The sequence below is a fragment of the Megascapheus bottae genome, chromosome X (assembly GCF_031878675.1).
Source record: "Megascapheus bottae isolate mThoBot1 chromosome X, mThoBot2.hap1, whole genome shotgun sequence".
In the NCBI taxonomy this organism is placed as follows: Eukaryota; Metazoa; Chordata; class Mammalia; order Rodentia; family Geomyidae; genus Megascapheus; species Megascapheus bottae.
Window position 1 is genome coordinate 31,802,771 of NC_143547.1, and position 21,115 is coordinate 31,823,885.

At 44.2% G+C, this 21,115-nt stretch overlaps 1 protein-coding gene across 1 annotated transcript; it reads left to right on the plus strand.

Annotated features, from left to right (window-relative positions):
* The first annotated feature begins 856 nt into the window (after positions 1-856).
* Ezhip (EZH inhibitory protein) lies at positions 857-15,251 on the plus strand. Its single transcript, XM_090327092.1, has 2 exons — positions 857-1,061; positions 12,783-15,251. Exon 2 carries the CDS (start codon positions 12,852-12,854, stop codon positions 15,249-15,251), a length of 2,400 nt encoding a protein of 799 aa, XP_090183218.1. The 5' UTR covers positions 857-1,061; positions 12,783-12,851.
* The last annotated feature ends 5,864 nt before the right edge of the window (positions 15,252-21,115 follow it).

The window sequence follows — 21,115 nt, forward strand, 5'->3', positions numbered from 1 at the left end:
GCTGACTCTCTCAGGTTTCCTGTTTGTACTTTGGCCATGGCAGCCCAGTCCCCTTTACAATTCTCTGAATAGCTTGTGATGGTTCACTTTGAATACTTTTATATATGTCGTTTATCTACCACTCTGGACAGATTATGAGAAGAAAAATTTTCATATCTTGTTGGCTACTTCCCAGCCAGCCAGCATCCATAACATTCCCTGAATTCTGGCATAGGAGTAAAATATGTCCCCAAAACTTACATTGAGCCTATCCAATTATGGTAAAATTAGTCTAGAAATAATAGATATAATAAAGTCTGAGCCTTTTGCTCAAATGTGCGATTGCATTTTTTTTCCTGCTATATTTGCAATGCTACGGATTGTTCTGCTTTTGGTTTTTTTTTTTTCTGAGAACTAAAGTACGCAGAGATGTTTTTCAAGGTCAAACTGCAAGTTTGTAACAGAGTTTGCAGAGAGCGCACTCAACCTGCAGGTTTGTGGGGGAAACACGAGCAGGAGGGAGAGAGCCCAGATGTATACATTAGGGGCAGGTGCAGAAGACGCTGTGCAGGAATAAGTTACATCAGTAACGTTTTCATTGTAAGAGCGAAGAGAGGAGGGAGTATCTACCTTATTTCAACAAGTAACCAGTGGCTGGAGGTGTGGCTCAAGCAACTGAGTGCAGTCTAACAGCAAAGAACCAATCTTGATTGAGCAAGGAAATGGCCTGCCCTCTAAGATCTCAGAGCTGGAACTCCACCCAGACCACTGCCACACCCTTCAACCACGCCCCCCCATCACCACTAGTCCGGCTGGCAGCGCCGCGTTTGGATTACTGTCCAGCCTTTTGCAGCCTTGCGCCTTCACATCTCTGCTCCTCTTGCTCCTGGCCATCAAGCCTAGCTACTCCAAAGTGTCACCTTGGAGTGTGAGAGATGGGTCACTACTGAGCTGGGCCTGGGCTCCCACCATAGCCGGAGCTGCAGGTTACACTTGAGCTGCCAGTGTGCAAGCCAGCTCCAACTCCAAAACTTCCATGGACTTCAACGGTGCCTGCAACTGGGACTTGGTTCGACTTTGAGGTATGTACGCCTGGGGAGAGCAGCATCACCAATTAACCCACGGGTTTCCCACCTCACTGTGCAGTCTCTGCCGCAGGTGTCTGTGACTCACTGGTGTTCCAAAATATTTGATAAAGTCCAAGGGGAGGTGGCAATCGGGTGGAGGCTTGAAGAGTAAGGTGGGGGTGGGGGTTTATGCCTTCTTTGTTTACTCTTCATTAATTGAGCCTCAGGCCATTCCAGGAGTTGATCTTTCCGGTGTTCTGGTGGGCCCTGGTTCTAAAATGAGGGGTACCGTTAGGACTCCAAGGAAGCAGATGGAGAGGCGCCTGGACTCATCTGACAGAGCAGTGATGCGCCTCCAGCCTCAGAGGATCATGGTTTTAACATTGTCACGGCTTTTGTTGATTAGTTTTGAAAGGAAGCCAAGTGTGTATTTCTGTGTGGGTCATTTCCCAACTTATGGCTGGTTTTGAAGCAAGTCACCAGCCATATTGAGCCTGTGATTTTCAAAGAGCATGATACATCTTGAGAAAGACAGCAAAAATTTGGAGAAATTTGCCTAGATTGCTTACTAGATGTGGATTTAGAAGCAAGTGTTGTATTTTATGTTTTGTTGAAGGTCAGTGTTACTGTTTAAAATGTAAGATCCAGGTATGTTGTTCTGATAAAAAATGTTGAGTGATGCCTTTGGTTTGTTGGTCTGTTTGTTTTTTCCTTCTTTGTGGTACAAGTTACTGGAGCTTGAACTCAGATCTTCAGGTTCTTGCTTAGCTTTCATTTTTTAATGTGGTTGAGGTTGTCACTTTGCCACTTCAGCCACATCTCCACTTCCTTCTTTTTGATGTCTAGTTGGACATACCAGTCTCATAAACTTTTCTAAGGGGGCTGGAGCAGTGCTAACTTAGCTAAGATTATAAACATGAGTCACAGGCCCCTGATTTCTTTTGCCCATTTCTGAAACTTCACACAAACATTTACAACTCATATACCTCATGTACATTCTTATGACTGTTTTTGCTTGATATCAATGATTCTGAGCTCTGTTCAGTGGGAAGTGTACTAAGTTATTCATTCAATCCTTTATTTGCATTTGAGACTGTTCTCCTTTGTGACTTTTTCCCCTGTAACACCACTCCACTTTAAACATCCTTTTTCATGTCCTTCAGGATACTTGAATGCCTGATTGAGTTCTAGGCACAATTCTGTAATGGTCCCTTGTGAGCCTTGTCTTTGTATTATTGCCTCTGATGGAAGAGACTTGGACCCTATGAATTGTATAAGATGTCTCTCCTGGGAAACTGCTACTTTCACACTAATCATAGTTTACTTTTAGGGAAGACATTGTAGTTACAGCAGTCCAAACCTGAACAGCTGAACTCTTAGGTCCCAGAGGAAAGAAAGATTAGCATTTTAAGAGAATCTTATGAGAGCCTGATGGCAAGGAAATGAAAGCTGTATGTAGGAGAGGACTGATGCCTCAGTTTACAGGCAGGAATAGAATGGGGGCCTCAATCCTCCAGCTGCAGGAAGAAATGGGCTGATGACTTAGATGAATCTGGAAGACTATCTTTCCCAGAATCTGCTGACAAGGACCAAACTAAAATTACCCCTCCCATCACCTGTGTTGCTAGGGAGACAGGTGGCCAAACTGTGCTCTGACTTAGAGTGACATAAAAATGAGTGGACATTGGTGGCTTTCAAATAAGTGTGTACAACTTCTTGCTCACTCATAGATTTTTACTAATTTTTTGATATTCTAAAACATTTTCAGCCAGGTACTAGTAGCTCACACCTGTAATCCTAACTACTAGGGAGGCTGAGATTGGAAGATCCTTGTTTAAACACATTGTGGGACAGAAAGTCTGTGCAACTCTTTTTTTTGCCAGTCCTAGGGCTTGAACCCAGGGCCTGAGCACTGTCTTTGGGCTTTCTCAAGGACACTTGAGCCGCAGCATCACTTTCGGCTATTTCTTTTTTTTGCCAGTCCTAGGGCTTGAACCCAGGGCCTGAGCACTGTCCTTGGACTTTCTCAAGGCTAGAGCTCTACCACTTGAGCCTCAGCACCACTTCCGGCTTTTTTCTATGTATGTGGTGCAGAGGAATTGAACCCGGGTCTTCATGCATGCTAGGCAAGAACTTTAACCACTAGGCCAAACTCCTGGGCCACTTCTGGCTATTTCTGTGTATGTGGTACTGAGAAATTGAACCCAAGGCTTTGTGCATGCTAGGCCAGCACTCTCCCACTATGCCACACTCCCAGCCCAGAGCACCATTCTTGAGCAGATAAAGGAAAGGGGACTATGTCTAGGCTCTGAGTTCAAGTTCCAGTACTGTTATAAAAAGTTTAAAAAGATCATTAGCATAATTTAACTGTACAGAGATACTTCTCTGATACTTATATACATGTTGCTCATCTTTTTCTTTTCCTTTTCTTTGAACAAGGAGCTTACAATTTAACCTCAACAAGTAAAGCCCTAAGAGCCCTCCTAAACTTGGAGCTGCCTGAAGTCCCTGAGTTTGTGGTAGTCTGTTACACAGGAGTGGATACCATACACAGGTGGTTGGAATTTATTATTGAGCTGTGATTGTTGAATTGTAAATAACACATATATTTATCTTTAAGGGATGTGGCCACACACTTCCCCAAGCAGTGATTACAATTCATTCTCGGTGTCATTCTTTACGTCATCATCTTTTCTGACATGGAGGTCTTCTGGCTATCTTCACATAGGAATGCTGCTATATCCCTGTGATTTTTAATTTGTAGCAAATGATGACTGAATTTGAGCAGATTTTTTTTTGCTAGTCCTGGGGCTTGAACTCAGGGCCTGAGAATTTCCTTCGGCTTTCTCAAGGTTAGCACTCTACCACTTGAACTACAGGACCTCTCTTGGACTTTTCTGTGTATGTGGTATCAAGGAATCGAACCCAGGGCTTTGTTCATACTAGGCAAGCATTCTACCACTAGGCCACGCAACGGGCCCTTGAGCAGAATTTCTTTTTAATTGGTCAGTTAAAGATCCAATTTTGTAAAGAAAAAAAAATTCCAATTTTGTGATGTGCCTGCTAGATTTTTTTCCTGATTGTTTCCTCTGTGTGTGTATGTGTTCATGTGTACACCATGCATGTGTCTTTGAAGTTTTCCTTTTTCATTAGTGTGTCACTGTCCTTTTTCTGATGTCATGTATTACAAGGGAACTGAAACATACTTACACAGTATTTTCTAGAAGCTTTAACTCCCAGCTCCTCTTTTGGCTTAATTTTTTTTGCCAGTCCCAGGGCTTGAACTTAGGGCCTGAGCACCGTTCTTGGGCTTTCTCAAGACTACCACTCGAGCCTCAGCACCATTTGCGGCTTTTTCTATGTATGTGGTACTGAGGAATGGAACCTAGGTCTTTGTGGATGCTGGGTAAGCACTCTACCACTAGGCCAAACTCCCGGCTGGCTTTATATTTTTAATTTTTAGTTGTTATTATAAAGGTGATGTACAGGAGAATTCAGTAATATAAGTCAGGCAAATGAGTACATTTCTTTTTTTTTTGCCAGTCCTGGGCTTAGGCTCAGGGCCTGAGCACTGTCCTTGGATTTTTCTCAAGGTTAGAACTCTACCACTTGAGACTCAGCACCACTTCTGGCTTTTTCTATGTGGTACCATGGAATTGAACCCGGGTCTTCGTGCATGCTAGGCAAACACTCTACCACTAGGCCAAACTCCCAGCCCAGTACATTTCTTTTCTTAACAAAGTTGGCCTTTCTCCAACTCTCTCCCCCCTTTTCCCATACAGCTTACTTTCCCATATTTTATTTTCCACTTGGAGTCTAGTGACTACCACTGCTGCATTTCTTCATCCTTTGTCCCTCCACATGGATGCACTTATTACTTAGGTTTTTTTTTTTTGCCAGTCCTGGGCTTGAGCTCAGGGCCTGAGCACTGTCCTTGGACTTTCTCAAGCCTAGAGCTCTACCACTTGAGCTTCAGCAGCACTTCTGGCTTTCTTCTATGTATGTGGTACTGAGGAGCCGAACCCGGCTCTTCATGCATGCTAGGCAAGTACACTACCACTAGGCCAAACTCCCGGCCCTACTTATGGCTTTTTTTTATTAAAACTGGATAATGGCCTGGTGCTGGTGGGTCACACACATAATCCTAGCTACTCAGAAGGCTGAGATCTGAGGATCACAGTTCAAAGCCAGCCCAGGCACAAAAGTCTGAGAGAGTCATCTCCAGTTAAGTACCAGAAAACCAAAAGTGGCGCTATGGCTCTAGTGATAGAACACTAACCTTGAGCTAAAGAGCTCAGATATGGAGCTTAGGCCCGTAGTTCAAGTCCCATGACTGAACAAAAAAAAATAGAAGAAAGAAAGAAATAAAAAAGAAAGAAAAGCGGATAATTGAAGATAAGAACCTTACAGACGTTTTTTTTTTTACCAGTCCTAGATCTTGAACTCAGGGCTAGCACTCTACCCCTTGGGCCACAACACCACTTCTAGCTTTTTCTATGTACGTGGTACCGAGGAATCGAACCTGGTGCTTCATGCATGTTAGGCAAGCACACTATCACTAGGCATGCTCCTGGTCCCTTGTAAGGATTTTTTTAATTAGATTTATTTTCTGGTATAAGACACTAACGCAGAGCCTTGGGCTTGCTGACTTGGCTGATCTTTACGTCTTAACAGTGTTCCCAGTTCAGCTGCTCTTTGTTGGATAATCAGAAGAGTCTCTGGACTTTTATGTCCAGACTGGCTTTAGAACTTGATCCTCCAGTAGCTAGGATTATAGATGAGAGCTATCAGCACTTGGGTTTTTGTTTCATGATGGTAACACCACAGCCATTCTGAATGGGAACTGATGGAACTTTTGTGTGATTTTGAAAAATCTATCTCTTTGATGCCTAAAGACTTCCAATAGTGTTTCATGTATATCTTTAACCATTTGTATGTCTTAGATCTGTTTAATTTGTTTGCTCTTTTAGTAATTTGTTTATTCTTCTGGCACTTGAGTTTTGGAGTTATTTGGAGTTCTAGATGCTAATACTTTGTAGAGTGAGTACTTAAAGAGATTTTCTCTGGTTCTGTAAGTTGTCACTTTATTTTGGAGATTGTTTTCTCTGATGTAAAGAAGCTAGTTGCTCATAGCTAATCAGGATGCTGAGATTTGAGGGTTGTGCTTCAAAGTAACCCTGGGCAGGAAAGTCTGTAAGACTCCTATCTTCAATCAGCATTAAAAAGCCAGAAGTGGAGCTGAGGCTTAAGTGCCAGCTTTCCAGTTTTTAGTGAAAAATCTAAGTAATGTACAGCACCCAGGCCACAAGTTTCAGTTCTAGTACTGGCAACAATAACAAAGAAAAAAGTATAGAATTCTTCCTAAATTTGTATATCATACTTGAGCAAAGACAATGCTAGTTTTCTTTTATTTTTCTTTTTTGTGGGTCATGGGGCTTGAACTCATCCTGGGTGCTGTCCCTGGGCTATTCAGCTCAAGGCTATCGCCCTACCCTTGAGCCAAGCCCCACTTCCCGTTTTCTAGAGGTTAATTGAGGATAAGAATCTCAGGTTCTTTTGTGCCTGGGCTGGCTTTGAAGCTTGATCTTCCTATCTCAGCCTCCTGAGTAGCTAGGATTTACAGGCGTGAGCCACCTTGCTTGGCTCATGCTAGTTTTTCTTTATATCATTCAATTTTTCACACATATTCCACTAAAGGTAGCAACATGTTTTTGTTTTTGTTTTTTCCCCCAGTCGTAGAACTTGAACTGAGGGCCTGGAAACTGTCCTTGAGCTTCCTCAAGACTAACACTCTACCACTTGAACCACAGCACCACTCCTGGCTTTTCTTTGTATGTGGTACCAAGGAATGGAACCCAGGGCTTCATGCATGCTAGGCAAGCACTATAACACTAGGCCACACTCCTGGCCCCAGCACAGCGATTCATAAATTTCACACCATCTTAAGTAGTGAAAAACCCTACTTTATTTTTTTTTGCCGGTCCTGGGCACTGTCCTTGTGCTTTCTCAAAGCTAGCACTCTACTTTTGAGCCACAGCACCACTTCTGGCTTTTTCTGTGTATATGGTACTGAAGAATCATGCCTGGGTCTTTGTGCATGCTAGGCAAACCCTCTACCACTAGGCCATGCTCCCTGCCCAACACTTGTTTATCTTGAGAAAAAATTACCTACATGAACCATATATGGTTGGGTGAATTAGCTCGGTCATAGACCCCTTAGTTAGTATATTCAAAGCTTTACTGTTGTGCTTTAGCACCAAGAAATATGAATTGTTTCATTTATTTTTTTCTGAAAATAAAATATAAAATGATAACAGAAAAACTAATACATATAAATGAACTCAAATTTTCATGAGCCACAGTACCATTTCTGGTTTTTGGTGGTTAATTGGAGAGGAGTCTCATAGACTTTCCTGCCCTGGCTGGGGTGGCTTTGAACTGTTAACCTCAGATCTCTGCCTCCTGAATAGTGCTAGGATTATAGGTGGGAGCCACCAGCTCTTGGCTTAATATGTTAATATATATTATTATTTTCTGTATTATCTACATGCAAAAATAGATTTCTCATACATAAAATTATTGGCATTTGGGACTAGATGACAGTAGGCTAGTTTCCCCCCTTTTTTAGTAGTGCTGGAGTTTTAACTCAGGTCCTTGGGCTGGCTGGACAAGTGACAAACCATTAAGCCGAGTGGTGAGCCTCTTGGCTAGAGGACTCTATCATTGGTAGTTCTTGTGTGCATTGAAGTATGTGAGAGTTCTGAGAACCTATGGCTACACACTAAAAACCACTGCTACTCCTCCATTCCCCCAGTCAGCACCGTCTACATTAATTGTTTACTTTTGAAAAATGCCCCTTATTGAGAGCAGCTGTCCTAGAATGGATGAAATTTCCTTTTATGTGGAAATGTACATGGATATCAGAATTGATTGGTAGATACAGATAATATGAGGAGTTTGGTATAATATCCATACCATTTGTCCATGGCAAAGAAGGTTTTTTTGCATGCCTCCTTGAAAAGCTATGTAAGTTGAATCTATTGGCATCAGTATCCTATTGGAAATGGAAGCTGTGTTACAGCATTAAAAACAAATGGACTAGGTGACAATACTTCATGCCTGAAATCCTGGCTACTCTGGAGGCTGAGTTCTAAGGATCATGGTTTGAAGTCAGTCCAGGCATGAAAATACGTGAGACTCTTGTTTTCAGTTATCAGTAAAAAGCCGGATGTAGAGCAGTCGTTCAAGAGGTAGATCATGAGCCTTAAGCACAAAAAGCTCAGGGATAGTGCTCAGGCTTTGAGTTCAAGCCCGAGGACTGGTACAAAACAAAAAAATAATACGTATATGCATATATATATATGCATTCATGGACGGGGTACTAGGGGTTTCTCACCTGTAATCCTAACTACTCAGAAGGCTGAGATTAAGGATTGCAGTTTGAAGACAACCCAGTCTCTCAGTCTGAGAGACTCTTATCTACAATTAACCACCAAAAAGCTGGAAGTGTGTCTTTGGCTCAAGTGGGAGAGTGACAGTTTTCAGCAAAAAATGCTAAGGGATGGTGGCCAGTGTCTGACTTCAAGCTCTAGTACCTGCACAAAATAAATAAGTAAATAAATAAAGCTATACAGAGATTTTTCGTAATTTTTTTGGAAAAAAAAATAAAGGCTTGAACTCAGGGCCTGACCACTGTCGTTGGACTTTCTCAAGGCTAGAGCTCTACCACTTGAGCCACAGCACTACTGCCAGCTTTTTTATGTATGTGGAATTGAACCCAGGTCTTCATGCATGCTAGGCAAGCACTCTAACTACTAGGCAAAACTCTTGGTCACTTTTGCATATTTTTTAACAAGATAATTTGGATTGGATTGTTTCATTTTTTAATTTTCATTTATGCTATTGATTGTTTAGTATAGCTTGGATTTTTATTTCTGGTTGGATGTATATTTTGTAAATGGTTTCTTTTATTCCATAGTTTATATCTGAACTCTGTTGATCATTTCTTTCTTTTTTTTTTTGGTAGGAAACCTTTGATTTATTTTCCAGTCATGGATCTTGAATTCTGCCTCTGGGCACTATCCCTGAGTTTCTTTTGCTCAAGGCTAGACTCTACCACTTGAGCTGTACTCTCACTTCTGGCTTTTCCTAAATAGTTTATTGACAATCATTTTTCCTGCCTGGGCTAGCTTCGAAACATGATCCTCAGATCTCAGCCTCCTGAGTTATTAAGATTACTGGTGTGACAGCCAGTGGTATTTGGTTTAGGATTTCCTTTTTCTAGATTTGTCTGTTACCTTAGCTTTAGCAGACCCCAAAATATTTGCCCGATCGGATAAAGCATCTTCTTTGTATTTCATATTTACGGGACTTCACATTTGAGTGTTCAATTCCTTTGGAAATAATTTTCATATTGATACTGAAAAACTGCCACACCTAGGTCATTTTTTCATGTCTATGGTCTCAAAGAATGCATCCACTGACTCAGAGGGAGAAGCAAAATGACAAAGATTTATTGAAGAGAAAGACAAACAGAACTCCTGCTAGACAGAGGAATCTTAAGGGATAGAACCACCTTGGGCTCATCGTGGAAGGATTATTAAAAAGCTGTCTCTAAGAGAATTACATGAGTCCATAACACTTCCTCAGATCCAACCAGAGGCTCCAGCTTGCTTGAATTCTCTTTACATCCTTTAACCTCCTGACTGGATGCCTATTTGTGCCTCCACTTCTGTAGTCCAGTTTGCTCATTATTCACTGTTGTTTATGTGCAGATCTTCAAACAGCAAAGGGCTGTGACTTGATGCCCAGGATTGCAAATCCTCAAGGTCATGGTGATGTGAATCCTAGAGACCCATAAACTGCTCTGCTCAAGGTCAGCATGAGAATTTCTATGACCTCGGTCCTGTAATCCTAGCTATTCAGCAGGTGAGATTTGAGGATTACAGTCTAAAGCCAACTCTGGTTGGAGAGTCTGTAAGATTTTTATCTCCAATTAACCACCAAAAAGCAAGAATTATAGTGTTAGCTTAAGTGGTAGAGCAGTGCCCAAGCCAAGAGTTTTCAAGCCCTATTATAGGATTCCAAGAAAAAAAACCTGAAAAACAAGAAAGAACAACTAGAATGGGGAGCTTTTGTTCAGGTCGCCTAGACAGGCAGTTTTCTGCTCTTAGTATCATGAGATAGGATCTAATTTCACTTGGTGTGAGTTTCCAGAACCATTTCTTGAAAAATACTGTCCTTTTTTTCGAACACAGGGTCTTGATACATTTGTTTAAAGTCAGTTGGATGTAAACACAACATTTTTTTCTGGATCTTCTACTCAGTTCTTTTAGTTTGTAAATCCATTTTAATGTGGGTGGCAGGCTAGTTTGGTTACTATGACTTTATAGGAAGCACATTATTAAATCAGGCTATAAAAATGTCTCTAGCTTATGGTCTTTTTTACTTAGAATGTGATTGGTTAGTTCATATTCCTTTTTGGTTCCATCTGATGTTTAGTATTTTTTTCTATATGAATTATCTTTGATATTCTGATATGGATTACACATTTATGTAAAGAAGACATGCATATGGCTAGAATGTCCTAAACTACTAATCAGAGCAACAGAAATTTAAAAAACAACTAGGATGAGACACATTTTCATTCTTTTTACAATGGCTAGTATTAGAGTCAGTTCTACTCACGTAGGCCAAAAATCCTAGGTACTCAGGACCTGAGATTTGAGGATCTGGATTCAAAGGTAGTGCTGTTAGCCAAATTCTGGAAACTAACTCCAGTTAAGGAGGAAAAAGCTGAAAGTGGAGGTGTGACTCAAGAGATAGAGCATCAGCTTTGAGTGAAAACAGCTTTTTGTGAGAACAAGGCCTGAAGCTAGTTGAGAGAACAAGACCTGGATTGAAGTCTCATCTGTGCTCATCAGATAAATGGGAGAAGAATGTGTAATATATGTGTCTATGTATGTGCATATGTAAAGTGTTTAAAAAATCGAAAGTGCATATTTCAAAGTTTATTGTTTACAGGCTATTGTAATTCTGTTCCAAATTGTTTCATTTGATACAATACTATATTCCATTCCTTTTATAAATGCTTCATTTTAATCCATATAAATTATTTACTTCCATCTTCACTTTTACTCTGTTGTCTTATCCTCTGCTTAGTGTGAAGCCTATTCAGTTTTTCACTCCATAACTTGTTCCAAGATTATATTTCCTTCATTTGCTCATAGTCTTTTTTATCCTGCATGCCACTTGAAATCCATTTTCCATTCCACAATAACAATCCAAATAACATTCTATTTTATTTTAAGCTGTCTTTCAGTCTAGTTGCTCTTCTATTTCAGTGAATATTCCATTCATTTCTGCTAACATTTTTATAGCAGCAACTTTCAGGAGAATAGTTCGTGGATACATTAACCTGAGAGCTACAAATGTACACAGCCTTGTGTCAATTTTTTTCTTCACAGATTGTATTCCCAAGGACACTCCTGAGGATATAAATAAGTTTTAGTAGGAAGCTTCTACTATATTGGTGTAAAAAGTTGGAAAGCATATATAGTAGCTGTTGGTTAATACAGCGATGTCTGAAAATACAAACTTCCTCCTTGAAGGCAATGTTTTTAGTTGCAAAATGGCTTCATGGAAGTTTATTGACACAGAAAATATATTTTCTGATCCACTCAGAGAAGTTAAAAACTATGCATAAATGATTCTTTTTTCATAAAAGTAAGAATTTGGAGCAGGATTTCTTGCTTGCTTCTCCATATTGGGTACTGGTAAAGGTAATCTTTTTGTAAAATTATAATTAAAAATACATATAAATATTAAACATCAAATGTGTCTCCCAGCAGTTAGCAGAGACTCATACAAATAAAGTAACATACAGGGGCTGGGAGTTTGGCCTAGAGGTGAAGTGCTTGCCTAGCATTCACAAAGGCCCAGGTTAGATTCCTCAGTACCATATATAGAGAGAAAAAAAGAACATACATTGATGAGTGCTTTTCTATGCAGCCTCCAGAAAAGCTGATGAGCCGAGGAAGCCCAGGCTAACCCTAATGTTGAGTAATCCACCTTTGCCTCAGGGATAGCAGGGAGAAATTTTTGCTGAAGATTCTGTTTAGTCTATGGGGTGGGATTTGAGGGAGACAGCTCCTCCTGTGGTTGACATTCAAGACAGTGGGCATTCTGTCCCTTGTGCCCATCCCTAAAACTACCAGGCACCATGTGGAGTAACCTAGATACTTAGGAGTTGGGGTACACTTTCAAATGAGCTGTGAATCAGTTAGCCTTATAGCATATTTATTGTGTTCATATACCTTTGAAGTAACAGATCTATTGCTTGAGTCTGAGGCACTAGAGTGACACTGGAGAAGCCATTTAGGGGTGCCTTAATTTGTTCACACAGGTTTCTACACCCCAAAACTTTCCTCTGAATTACTGTCTTGGGCAAGGCTGAAGGATACAGTTTGCTCACATTTGTTTAGGCCTGAGAACCTAGACTGGTGGAGTTAGCTAGACAAATGCAGACTAGGTCAGTTGTATCCAGGTATGGGGGGAGGGGTTACTGTTTGAGAGACAGGGAGCCAGCTAGAGGGTGAAGCATCGTAACTTTCTGGGGAGTCTTGGCAACTGTCATGTGATCTCCATCTCACCAATCAAAGGGGTCTCTAGGGTAGATTTACCCATCCACCTCCTTCTCACGTTCGATTTTTTATCCAATAATTCCCCCCCCCCCAGGCACTTGGCTAGCGAGCCGGGTTGGAGCCAGCATTGGCAGAGTTCGGCAGCTTTGAAGAGTTTGCTGTTATGGCTAGTGAGTCACCTCAGGAGAAGAGGCGGAAAGTCTGCCTGGGTGAAGTACCAGGAGGGCTGCCAGTCGAGGCATCTGTCACCCTAGCTGATGCCTGTGGGACCAGCAACCAACGTTCTGTTGCCTTGGTCCCTGCTGCCTCAAGCGAGGCTTCTCTCTTGGGCAGCGCACTGGGAAGCAGTGTCACTGGTACTGGGGACTTAGCTGCCACTTCTGTGGCTTTTAAAGACCTGACACTGTGCTCTGTGACTTGTGAGCGTGGGAAGTGGACTTCGGACACGGATCAAAGTAGCCCGGGTCAGCATACCAGAGAAGGCAGCGGGCGTCCACGTCCCCGGGAACGCACCCGGCCTCCGTGGCTACTTCCTCAGGAAGGCAGCCCGCGGCGTCCACGTCCAAGGGAAGGCAGCTCACATCCACTTCCGGGCCCATGTCCCCGAGCGTGGGAAGGTGGCCCAGACACTAGCGTCGGTGTCGGTCAGAGCAGCCCGGGACACCACGCAGACCTTAGATACGTAGGGCTACTTCCGGTTGCAAGTAGCTCGCCTATCAAGTACCAGGAACAGAGAGGTAGCCCCGAAAACACTGATTTGGGGGAGCAGCGTGATAGTGGCCAGGCTGCAAAACCAGTAAAGGATTTTCTGGTTCCTGGAGTGTTTGCTCCTCTGCCGCCATCTTCGCTGATTTTTCTGCCGAGTAACCTCCGCCATCTTGCGTCGTTTCTTGGCGTTCCGGCCCCTCCGGGTTGCGTTCGCCGACGTCACGCCTCCGAGCCTGTTCTTCCACTAGAAATTCGCGCAAACGCGCCACGTCCAGATTGCAGTCCAGTCCGCCGACGCTGCACGTCTGAACCTGGTCTGGAGCTCCATAGCCCGCCTTCAGAGCCCTGTCCAGTTTTCTGCAGCAGCTCTTTCGATTTCAGCCCTCTGTGGCGCTGCAGCCCCACTGAGGCAAACCAAGATCTCGGCAGCTTCCTTTCACCAATAAAGCTGGCTCTCCGAAGCGGCACCGTGTTCAGGTCCGAAAGCGATGTCAGCGGTAGGTCCAGTGTGCCGGGCCTGGCTCCCCAGGACACCTCACCTGGGTCGGACACCGAACTCGGTGGCCTAGGTAGTTCGTCTCACCAGGTTCTCCGCAGCTGTGCTTCTGGAGCCGAGACAGATCTTCAGAACCAGGTCAGTCCGCCAGGCCCATTTCTCCGCAGAAGAGTTTCCAGGTCCGCCCCTGATCTGCAGGGACAGGACATTTCTCCAGGCCGTGCTCTCCGCACCACTGTGTTCAGGTATGGCTCTGATCGCCAGCGCTTTGCCACGCGGTCTTTCCCTTATCTCAGTCCCACAACCAACTTGGGCTCTGATGTCCATATCCGTAGTGACCCCGCCGAGGCTGGCCGAGATCGCCGCAGCCGCAGCCGCAGCACCGGGCAGGGCAGAGAGAGCCGCAGCCGTAGCCCCACCACTGGAGCTGAACGTGGTCGCCGCCGCCACCGCAGCCCCGCCACTGGAGCTGACCGGGGTCGCCGCCGCCGCCGCACCCCTGCCACCCGCGCGGATCGGGGTCGCAGTCGCAGTTCCGCCACCCGGGCTGACCGGGGTCGCAGCCGCAGTTCCACCAACCGGGCTGGCCCGGGTGGCCGCAGTCGCAGCCCCATCTCCAGGGTTGGTTCACATGGCTGCCGCCGCGGCTCTGCCACCCGGGCTGGCCCCGATCGCCGCAGCCGTGCCACCCAGGGTGGCCCGGTTCGCCGCAGCCTCAGCAGCACCACCAGGGCAGGCTCGAGCCAACGCAGTCATGCATCTGCTTCAGGCAGTACCCGCCGAAGCCGCACCAACCCACGTAGCTCTACAGCTGGGGCCCGCCCTACCGCTCGCAGCAGCGCCATGATGCCAGGCTTTGTTTCCGGGAGCCGCTCCACCCAGGGAAGGTTGGCTTCTCACAGCCCCCCTCTGCCTGGGCCAGCTGGCGGAAGTCCTGCCCCTAATGCCGCCCGTGGAGGTCGTGCATTTCAGGACAGCTCCAGCTCTTCAGATGATGATGCAGAAAGCGAATCTCCAAAGCCTGTTTGGCATGCAGTTCGTATGCGTGCTTCCTCCCCCTCGCCGGGCAGATTCCGTTCTATGCTGCGGGAAGAGGGTTCGTGGTCCTCCTCCTCTTCTTCCTCCTCTTCCTCCTCGTCCACTAATCCTCTTAACCACAGCCCTTCCTCTTCTCCCAATAACGTTGCTGATGGTGGGAGTCCTCCACCATTTCAGGGCCTGAGGTCTATCCCCACTCCTAGTCCTAGAAGTCTTAGGCGTGCCTTTCTGCCTGAACTTGACGTCCTAGAATTTCTCCATCCAGTAAAGCAGGAAGAAATGGAGGCTGCGTCTCGTTCTCCTACACCACCTGTGCTGTAACCCTTTTCCTGAGATCTTCCCAGAATAAATCTGCACCCCTCCCCTGCGTTTTATAGTTACTCTATGCTTGCTTCCCGGTTATATGCAGTTATATGCTAAAAAGTTTTGAGCCCCTATATTTCCCTAATGCTACCACTAGCACTTAACCTGCTGCTGGCTTTGGTTTGCATACTGTCTGCCCCTGCCCCTGCCCCTGCCCCTGCCACTGCCCCTGCCTCCACCCCTGCCCCGCCCCTGCCCTTCTCTCTCCCCTCTCAAAAGAGAGTACCTTTGCCCCTCAGTTGAGAGTTCTGTTTTCCAAGTTACTTTTACGCAGTTAAAAATCCTAATAAAAATGTTGCATGCATCTACAAAAAGTGTTTTCTTATTGTGATCACCAAAACTTATTTCATAAGGATTAAAGAAAGGTTTTAGCATACTAGGTAATGCTTTGATAGGGAGAAGAATAAAATACTGTCCAGTAGTCATTTATTTCCACTATCTGAACTGGACTAGAGCCCAGAAAGTTAATGGATTTGTATATTATGCCCTCAGTACAGGTGATTTGCAACTTGGGAAAATAAAAGGAGGCAGAAATGAACCCACCAGTGGCTCCAAAAAAGGAGCAGGGGAGCTACCAAGTATAAGAAGTTAGGGTGGGTTGGGGAGATTGGACTAGTGGTAGCCTAGCACTCTAGGCAAGAAGACCCGGGTTCGATTCCTCTGTAACATATGCTTACAAAAACTCAGAAGTGGTGCTGAGGCTCAAGTGGTGGAGCTCTAGCTTTGAGAAAGTCCATGGACGGTGCTCAGGCCCTGAGTTCAAGCTCCAGGACTGACAAGAAAAGTTAGGGTATGATCAACTGGGGGAGGGGATAAAGGGATAAAAGCCCATGGAGATTAGTAAAGCCTGGAGGCAGACCTAGGCAGAGGATAAAGGAAGGGGGGGCCTAGAGGGAGGAGGGAAGCCTGGAGGCAGACCCAGGGAATGGGATAAAGGGCAGGGGGGGTTAGGGGTTTCTGGAGGCAGAGGGAGGGGTGAAATAAAGGGAACAAAGGGGAGAAGGGTGATCTAGAGGCAAACCTAAAGGAGACAAAGGGAACTAGGGGGAGTAGGGAGGCCTGGAGGCAGACACAGAAGGAACAGCCAGAGTCAAGAGTCTGAGATCAGAGGGCTCAATTTCTATTGGAAGGAAATGTATGCAAAAAGTTTCTGAAGTCTGAGGTGAGGGGAGGATTTAGGAGGATGATTTAAACTTTATCTAGTAGGAAGATGGTGCAAAAAATGAGAAATTGTTTATAAAAAATCTCATTGCAAAAAAATTTTGATTGGGCCAGGAGTTTGGCCTAGTGGTAGAGTGCTTACCTAACATGCACAAAGACGGCGGTTCTATTCCTCAGTACCACATACATAGAAGTGGTCCTGTGCTAGCCTTGAGGAAAAAGCCCAATGACAGTGCTCAGGCTCTGAGTTCAAGCTGCAGGACTGGCAAAAAAAAATTTAATTGAGAGCAAGAGCAAATATGTGATGCTGGCAGGGAAAAGAAAAGAAAGGACATGTTGGGGAGAAATGCATGAAAAAAAGCCCTGCAGGGGGGCCTGAAATCAAATTTACTCAGGTGGTAGGGACCGAGGTTGGGCTATTTGTAAGAAAATAAATGCCAACAGCAAAAGAGCAGGGACCTTGAAAAGAAGCAAAGAGGACAAAGGGCTGATGATCTTCTCTGTGGTGGACCCAGCAAGTGTAGGCCATCAGTTCAAGACCCACTACAACCACACAAAAGAAGCTTGAACAAAGGGGGTATGTGTGTATACCCATAGATTTTTTTGGAGGGGGTTGAGGTCCTGGAGTCCCTGAATTTTTGTGCTCAAGATTAATCACTTCAAGCCATGAAATCATTTCCAGCTGTTTTGTGGTTAGGTGAAAAATAAGGATCTCACAGATTTTGCTGCCCAGGCTAACTTTAAACCATGATACTCTGAACTCAGCTTCCAGAGTAGCTAGGATTACAGTCATGAGCCACCTACCAAGCTACATTTATAGATTAAGAAAATAATAATTGATAATGTATAGCCTTCTATGTTCTACCCTTTCCACTTTAAGGATGTAGCTACTTCTGTAATGAAGCTTAGCTGGTTTTCAAAAAACTTAGCAGGATAGTTGGGCACTGGTATACTTTTAGCTATTCAGCCAGCTGAAATCTGAGGATTATGGTTTGAAGCCAAGATGGGTAGCAAAGTCTGTGAAACTATTATCTCTAATAAACTACCTAAAAAAGAAAAAAACCCACCAGAAGTACAACTGTGGCTCAAGTGGTAGAGTGCTAGCCTGAAGCAAAAAAGCTCAGGGACAGTGCCCAGAGTTCAAGCCCCAGAATGGACACAAAAACAAAATTAAATAAAAAACAAGCAACAAACATGGCAGGTAACTATGATGTAAAGTGCTACAGCTGGGGGCTGGGGTGGGGGGATATAATACACACACCAAGAAGGCCAGTAAAAGAAATTTTCTCTTCTATTGCTTCTTTCAGCTTTTCTGGTATGTGTCTAGTCACGGATGGCATTACATTTTTATTCTAGTCTTGGGCCTCACATTTTAGAAGCCACTACATAAGCACTGTTCCTTCTGTTTTTATACCCTAGAGCAGAATCCACCAGGACAAGGGGGTGGGCCCACTGGCTCCCCTTACCACATTCCTTTTGTACACAGTATTTCAGATCCACTCCCCTAAGGCTCAGTCTAGGTCCTGCACAGTCCTGTTTGCATGGTCTTTCCTAAGGAAGAGAAATCCGAGAGTATCTTATACACTAAGATTCAGAAGGAGAACCAAATGCCAGTTGTTTGTGGCAGCAAAGAGTCATCAAAAGTTCAATATACAGGCTTCTTAGGATGAGGTGAGAGACACCTTGTAGTATAGGACAAAACTGGCAGAGGACATGGAGGACATAGCCTATCGGGAGTAATTTTTGTGCTTTTGTATCAGATGCAGAAGTTTGGTGCCTAGCCCCAGTCCCAGAGGTTTAGAGACATCCAAGTACATAAATTTGGGAAGCCATACCTTGTTTCTAAAAATAGTTCTGATCACACAATTCTTCCATGCTTCAGGGTCTGTGTGTGTGTGTGTGTGTGTGTGTGAGAGAGAGAGAGAGAGATGGTAGTCAGGCTTCAACTCAGGGCCCCATGCTCTTGCTTAGCCTTGTCTGTTCAAAGTTAGTGTTCTACAACTGATCCATAGCTCCACTTCTGGCTTTTTGGGGGTTAATTGGGAGAAAGTCTCATGGACTTTCTTGCCTGGGCAGAAACTTTGATCTTCAGATCTTTGCTCTCTAAATAACTAGACTTGCTGGTATGAGCAACCATCACCTGGCTTAAAAATTTTTCTTCTTGCCTAGCAAAGTAAAACATTCAATAAAAGCAGAAAAGCTGAAATATAGAAAGGCACAAGGTTTGCAGTAGCTCCTAGTGCCTCACATAAACCCCTATGATGGTGGGCCTTGGGGTCTTGGCACTGGAAAGGAGGAAAGAGCTGATGTAATCTGAGGGTTGAGCCATATCAGTGCAGAGGCAGTGCGGAGCCTTGAGAAGACAGGATGTGCAGTTCGGCACTATTCTGCTTTACAACTGATCTTGCTTCTCATGCTCTGGGCTAAGTTGCTCAGTATATGACTGGGAAACACACCTGGACAGATTGCAGACTCTTGATCAGGGCAGATGTTCACACTGCTAGGAGCCTGGGATGCTCCTAGGCTTAACTTATTGGCCTGGTGTGTCCTTACTAGGACCCCAGCCTCTGGTCGTATTTTTTATGGTCTGAGTATTTCCACCATTGTTTATGCTGAATACGGAACTTTTCCAACAGTTCTTTGAGGGTCTCTCTGGGCACTTACCCAGCTAGTTTTGGGGCTCTTCAGTTAGTGTAGAAAAGCACAGGGCACCATTACCCTCATCTAATTCCCTGTGTTGTTTCTCTAGCAAATGGTGGGAACTTTGTTTTCTGAGCCTGCTGACCTGATGAAGACAAACATAAACAAGGCTATCTGTCTCTCCTTTCTGTGAGCATCCAATTCATTGTGGCATTGCCAGGCATACATACTTAAGGAGACCTCCATCAACCTCACCCCTTACCCCCTCTGTCCCTCTTCTCTTCCCCACTTTTAAAACAAGTCCAACAGATTTCACTGTGCTGGTTTGTTTTTACTTTTTTGTGAAAGTCATGGAGCTTGAACTTGGGCCTGGGCACTGTCCTTGAGCTTTCTCAAGGCTACGGCTCTACCACTTGAGCCACAGTACCACTTCGGGCTTTTTCTCTGTATGTGATACTGAGGAGTGGAATCCGGGTCTTCTTGCACGCTAGGCAAGAACTCTACCACTAGGCTGCACTCCTGGCCCTCTTTTCCTTTTCTGTGTGTGTGTGTGTGTGTGTGTGTGTGTGTGTGTGTGTGTGTGTGTGTGTGTGTGTGTGTGCGTGTGCTGGTACTGGGGCTTGAACTCAGGGCTTGGGCTCTGTCCTTTTATTTTTCCACTCAGTGTTGGTGCTCTTCTACTTGAGCTTTTTTGGTATTTAATATGAATCTCCAGGACTTTCCTCTCTGGACTGGCTTTGAATTATAATCTTGATGATCCCAGTCTCCTGAGTAAGTAGGATTATAGGTGTGAGACATCCGTGCCAGGCTGCTATTTTTATACTTGCAAACTACAATATATTCATCCTTATTCACTCTCTCAATTTTCCCCTTTCTTTCTGAAAATACTTCCCCTCCTCAAATCCCATCTAAGTATCCACGTAAGTATCTTTAAAATCTGGTTACTCAAACTGTTGTATATGTACTCTCTGTTTCCTCGTACTGCAGTCATGTATATCCAACTACCTAAGTGATCTCCACTTAAGATGTCTAAAACTCATTTCCTATTTTGGGAATGAGGAACACTAACAAAAGTACTGCTAGCCATAAGTACAATTTATAGAATTTTTGTGTTTCACTTTTTTTGCCAGTCCTGGGGCTTGAACTCAGGGCCTGAGTACTGTCCTTGGGTTTTCCCCAGGCTAGAGCTCTGCCACTTGAGCCACAACACTTCCAGCTTTTTCTATGTATATGATAAGGAGGAATCGAACCTGAGTCTATGTGCATGCTAGGCAAGCACTCTATTACTAGGCCACACTCCCGGCCCTGTTTTTCATTTTTTTTTGTATAAATTGATTATATAAAGGTTTCGGTGTGATTTTTTTTTGCTAGTCCTGAGCTTGAGCTCAGGGCCTGAGCACTGTCCTTGGACTTTCTCAAGGCTAAAGCTCTACCACTTGAGCCTCAGCACCACTTCCGGATTTTTTCTACGTATGTGGTACTGAGGAATCAAACTTGAATCTTTGTGTATGCTAGGCAAGCACTCTACCACTAGGCCAAACTCCCGGCCCTCATTGTGATATTTTTAAACATGCATATAACATATACTGATCAAATTCACTTCCACTACATTATCTTTGAACCAATACTTCTCAAGTGTGTGTGTGTGTGTGTGTGTGTGTGTGTGTGTGTGTGTGTACACGAGTGCACTATTAGGGCCTAGTGAACTCTAGATTTGGGTATTGTTCCTGAGCTTCTTTTGCTCAGGGCTAGCTTTACGACTTGAGCCACAGCTCTACTTCCTGCTATCATGGTAGTTAATTGGAGGCAAGAGTGTCACAGACTTTCATGACCAGGTTGGCTTTGAAACATGATCCTCAGATCTCAGCTAGGATTACACGTGTGAATTACCAGCAACCAGCTATAATTATTTTTAAATTACTTTCGCCCTATTTATGTATCATTTTAACATGTAATCACTTGAAATTATGAATGACATGTATTTTTCTACTAAGTCTTCAAAATCTAGTGTATCTTTTTAT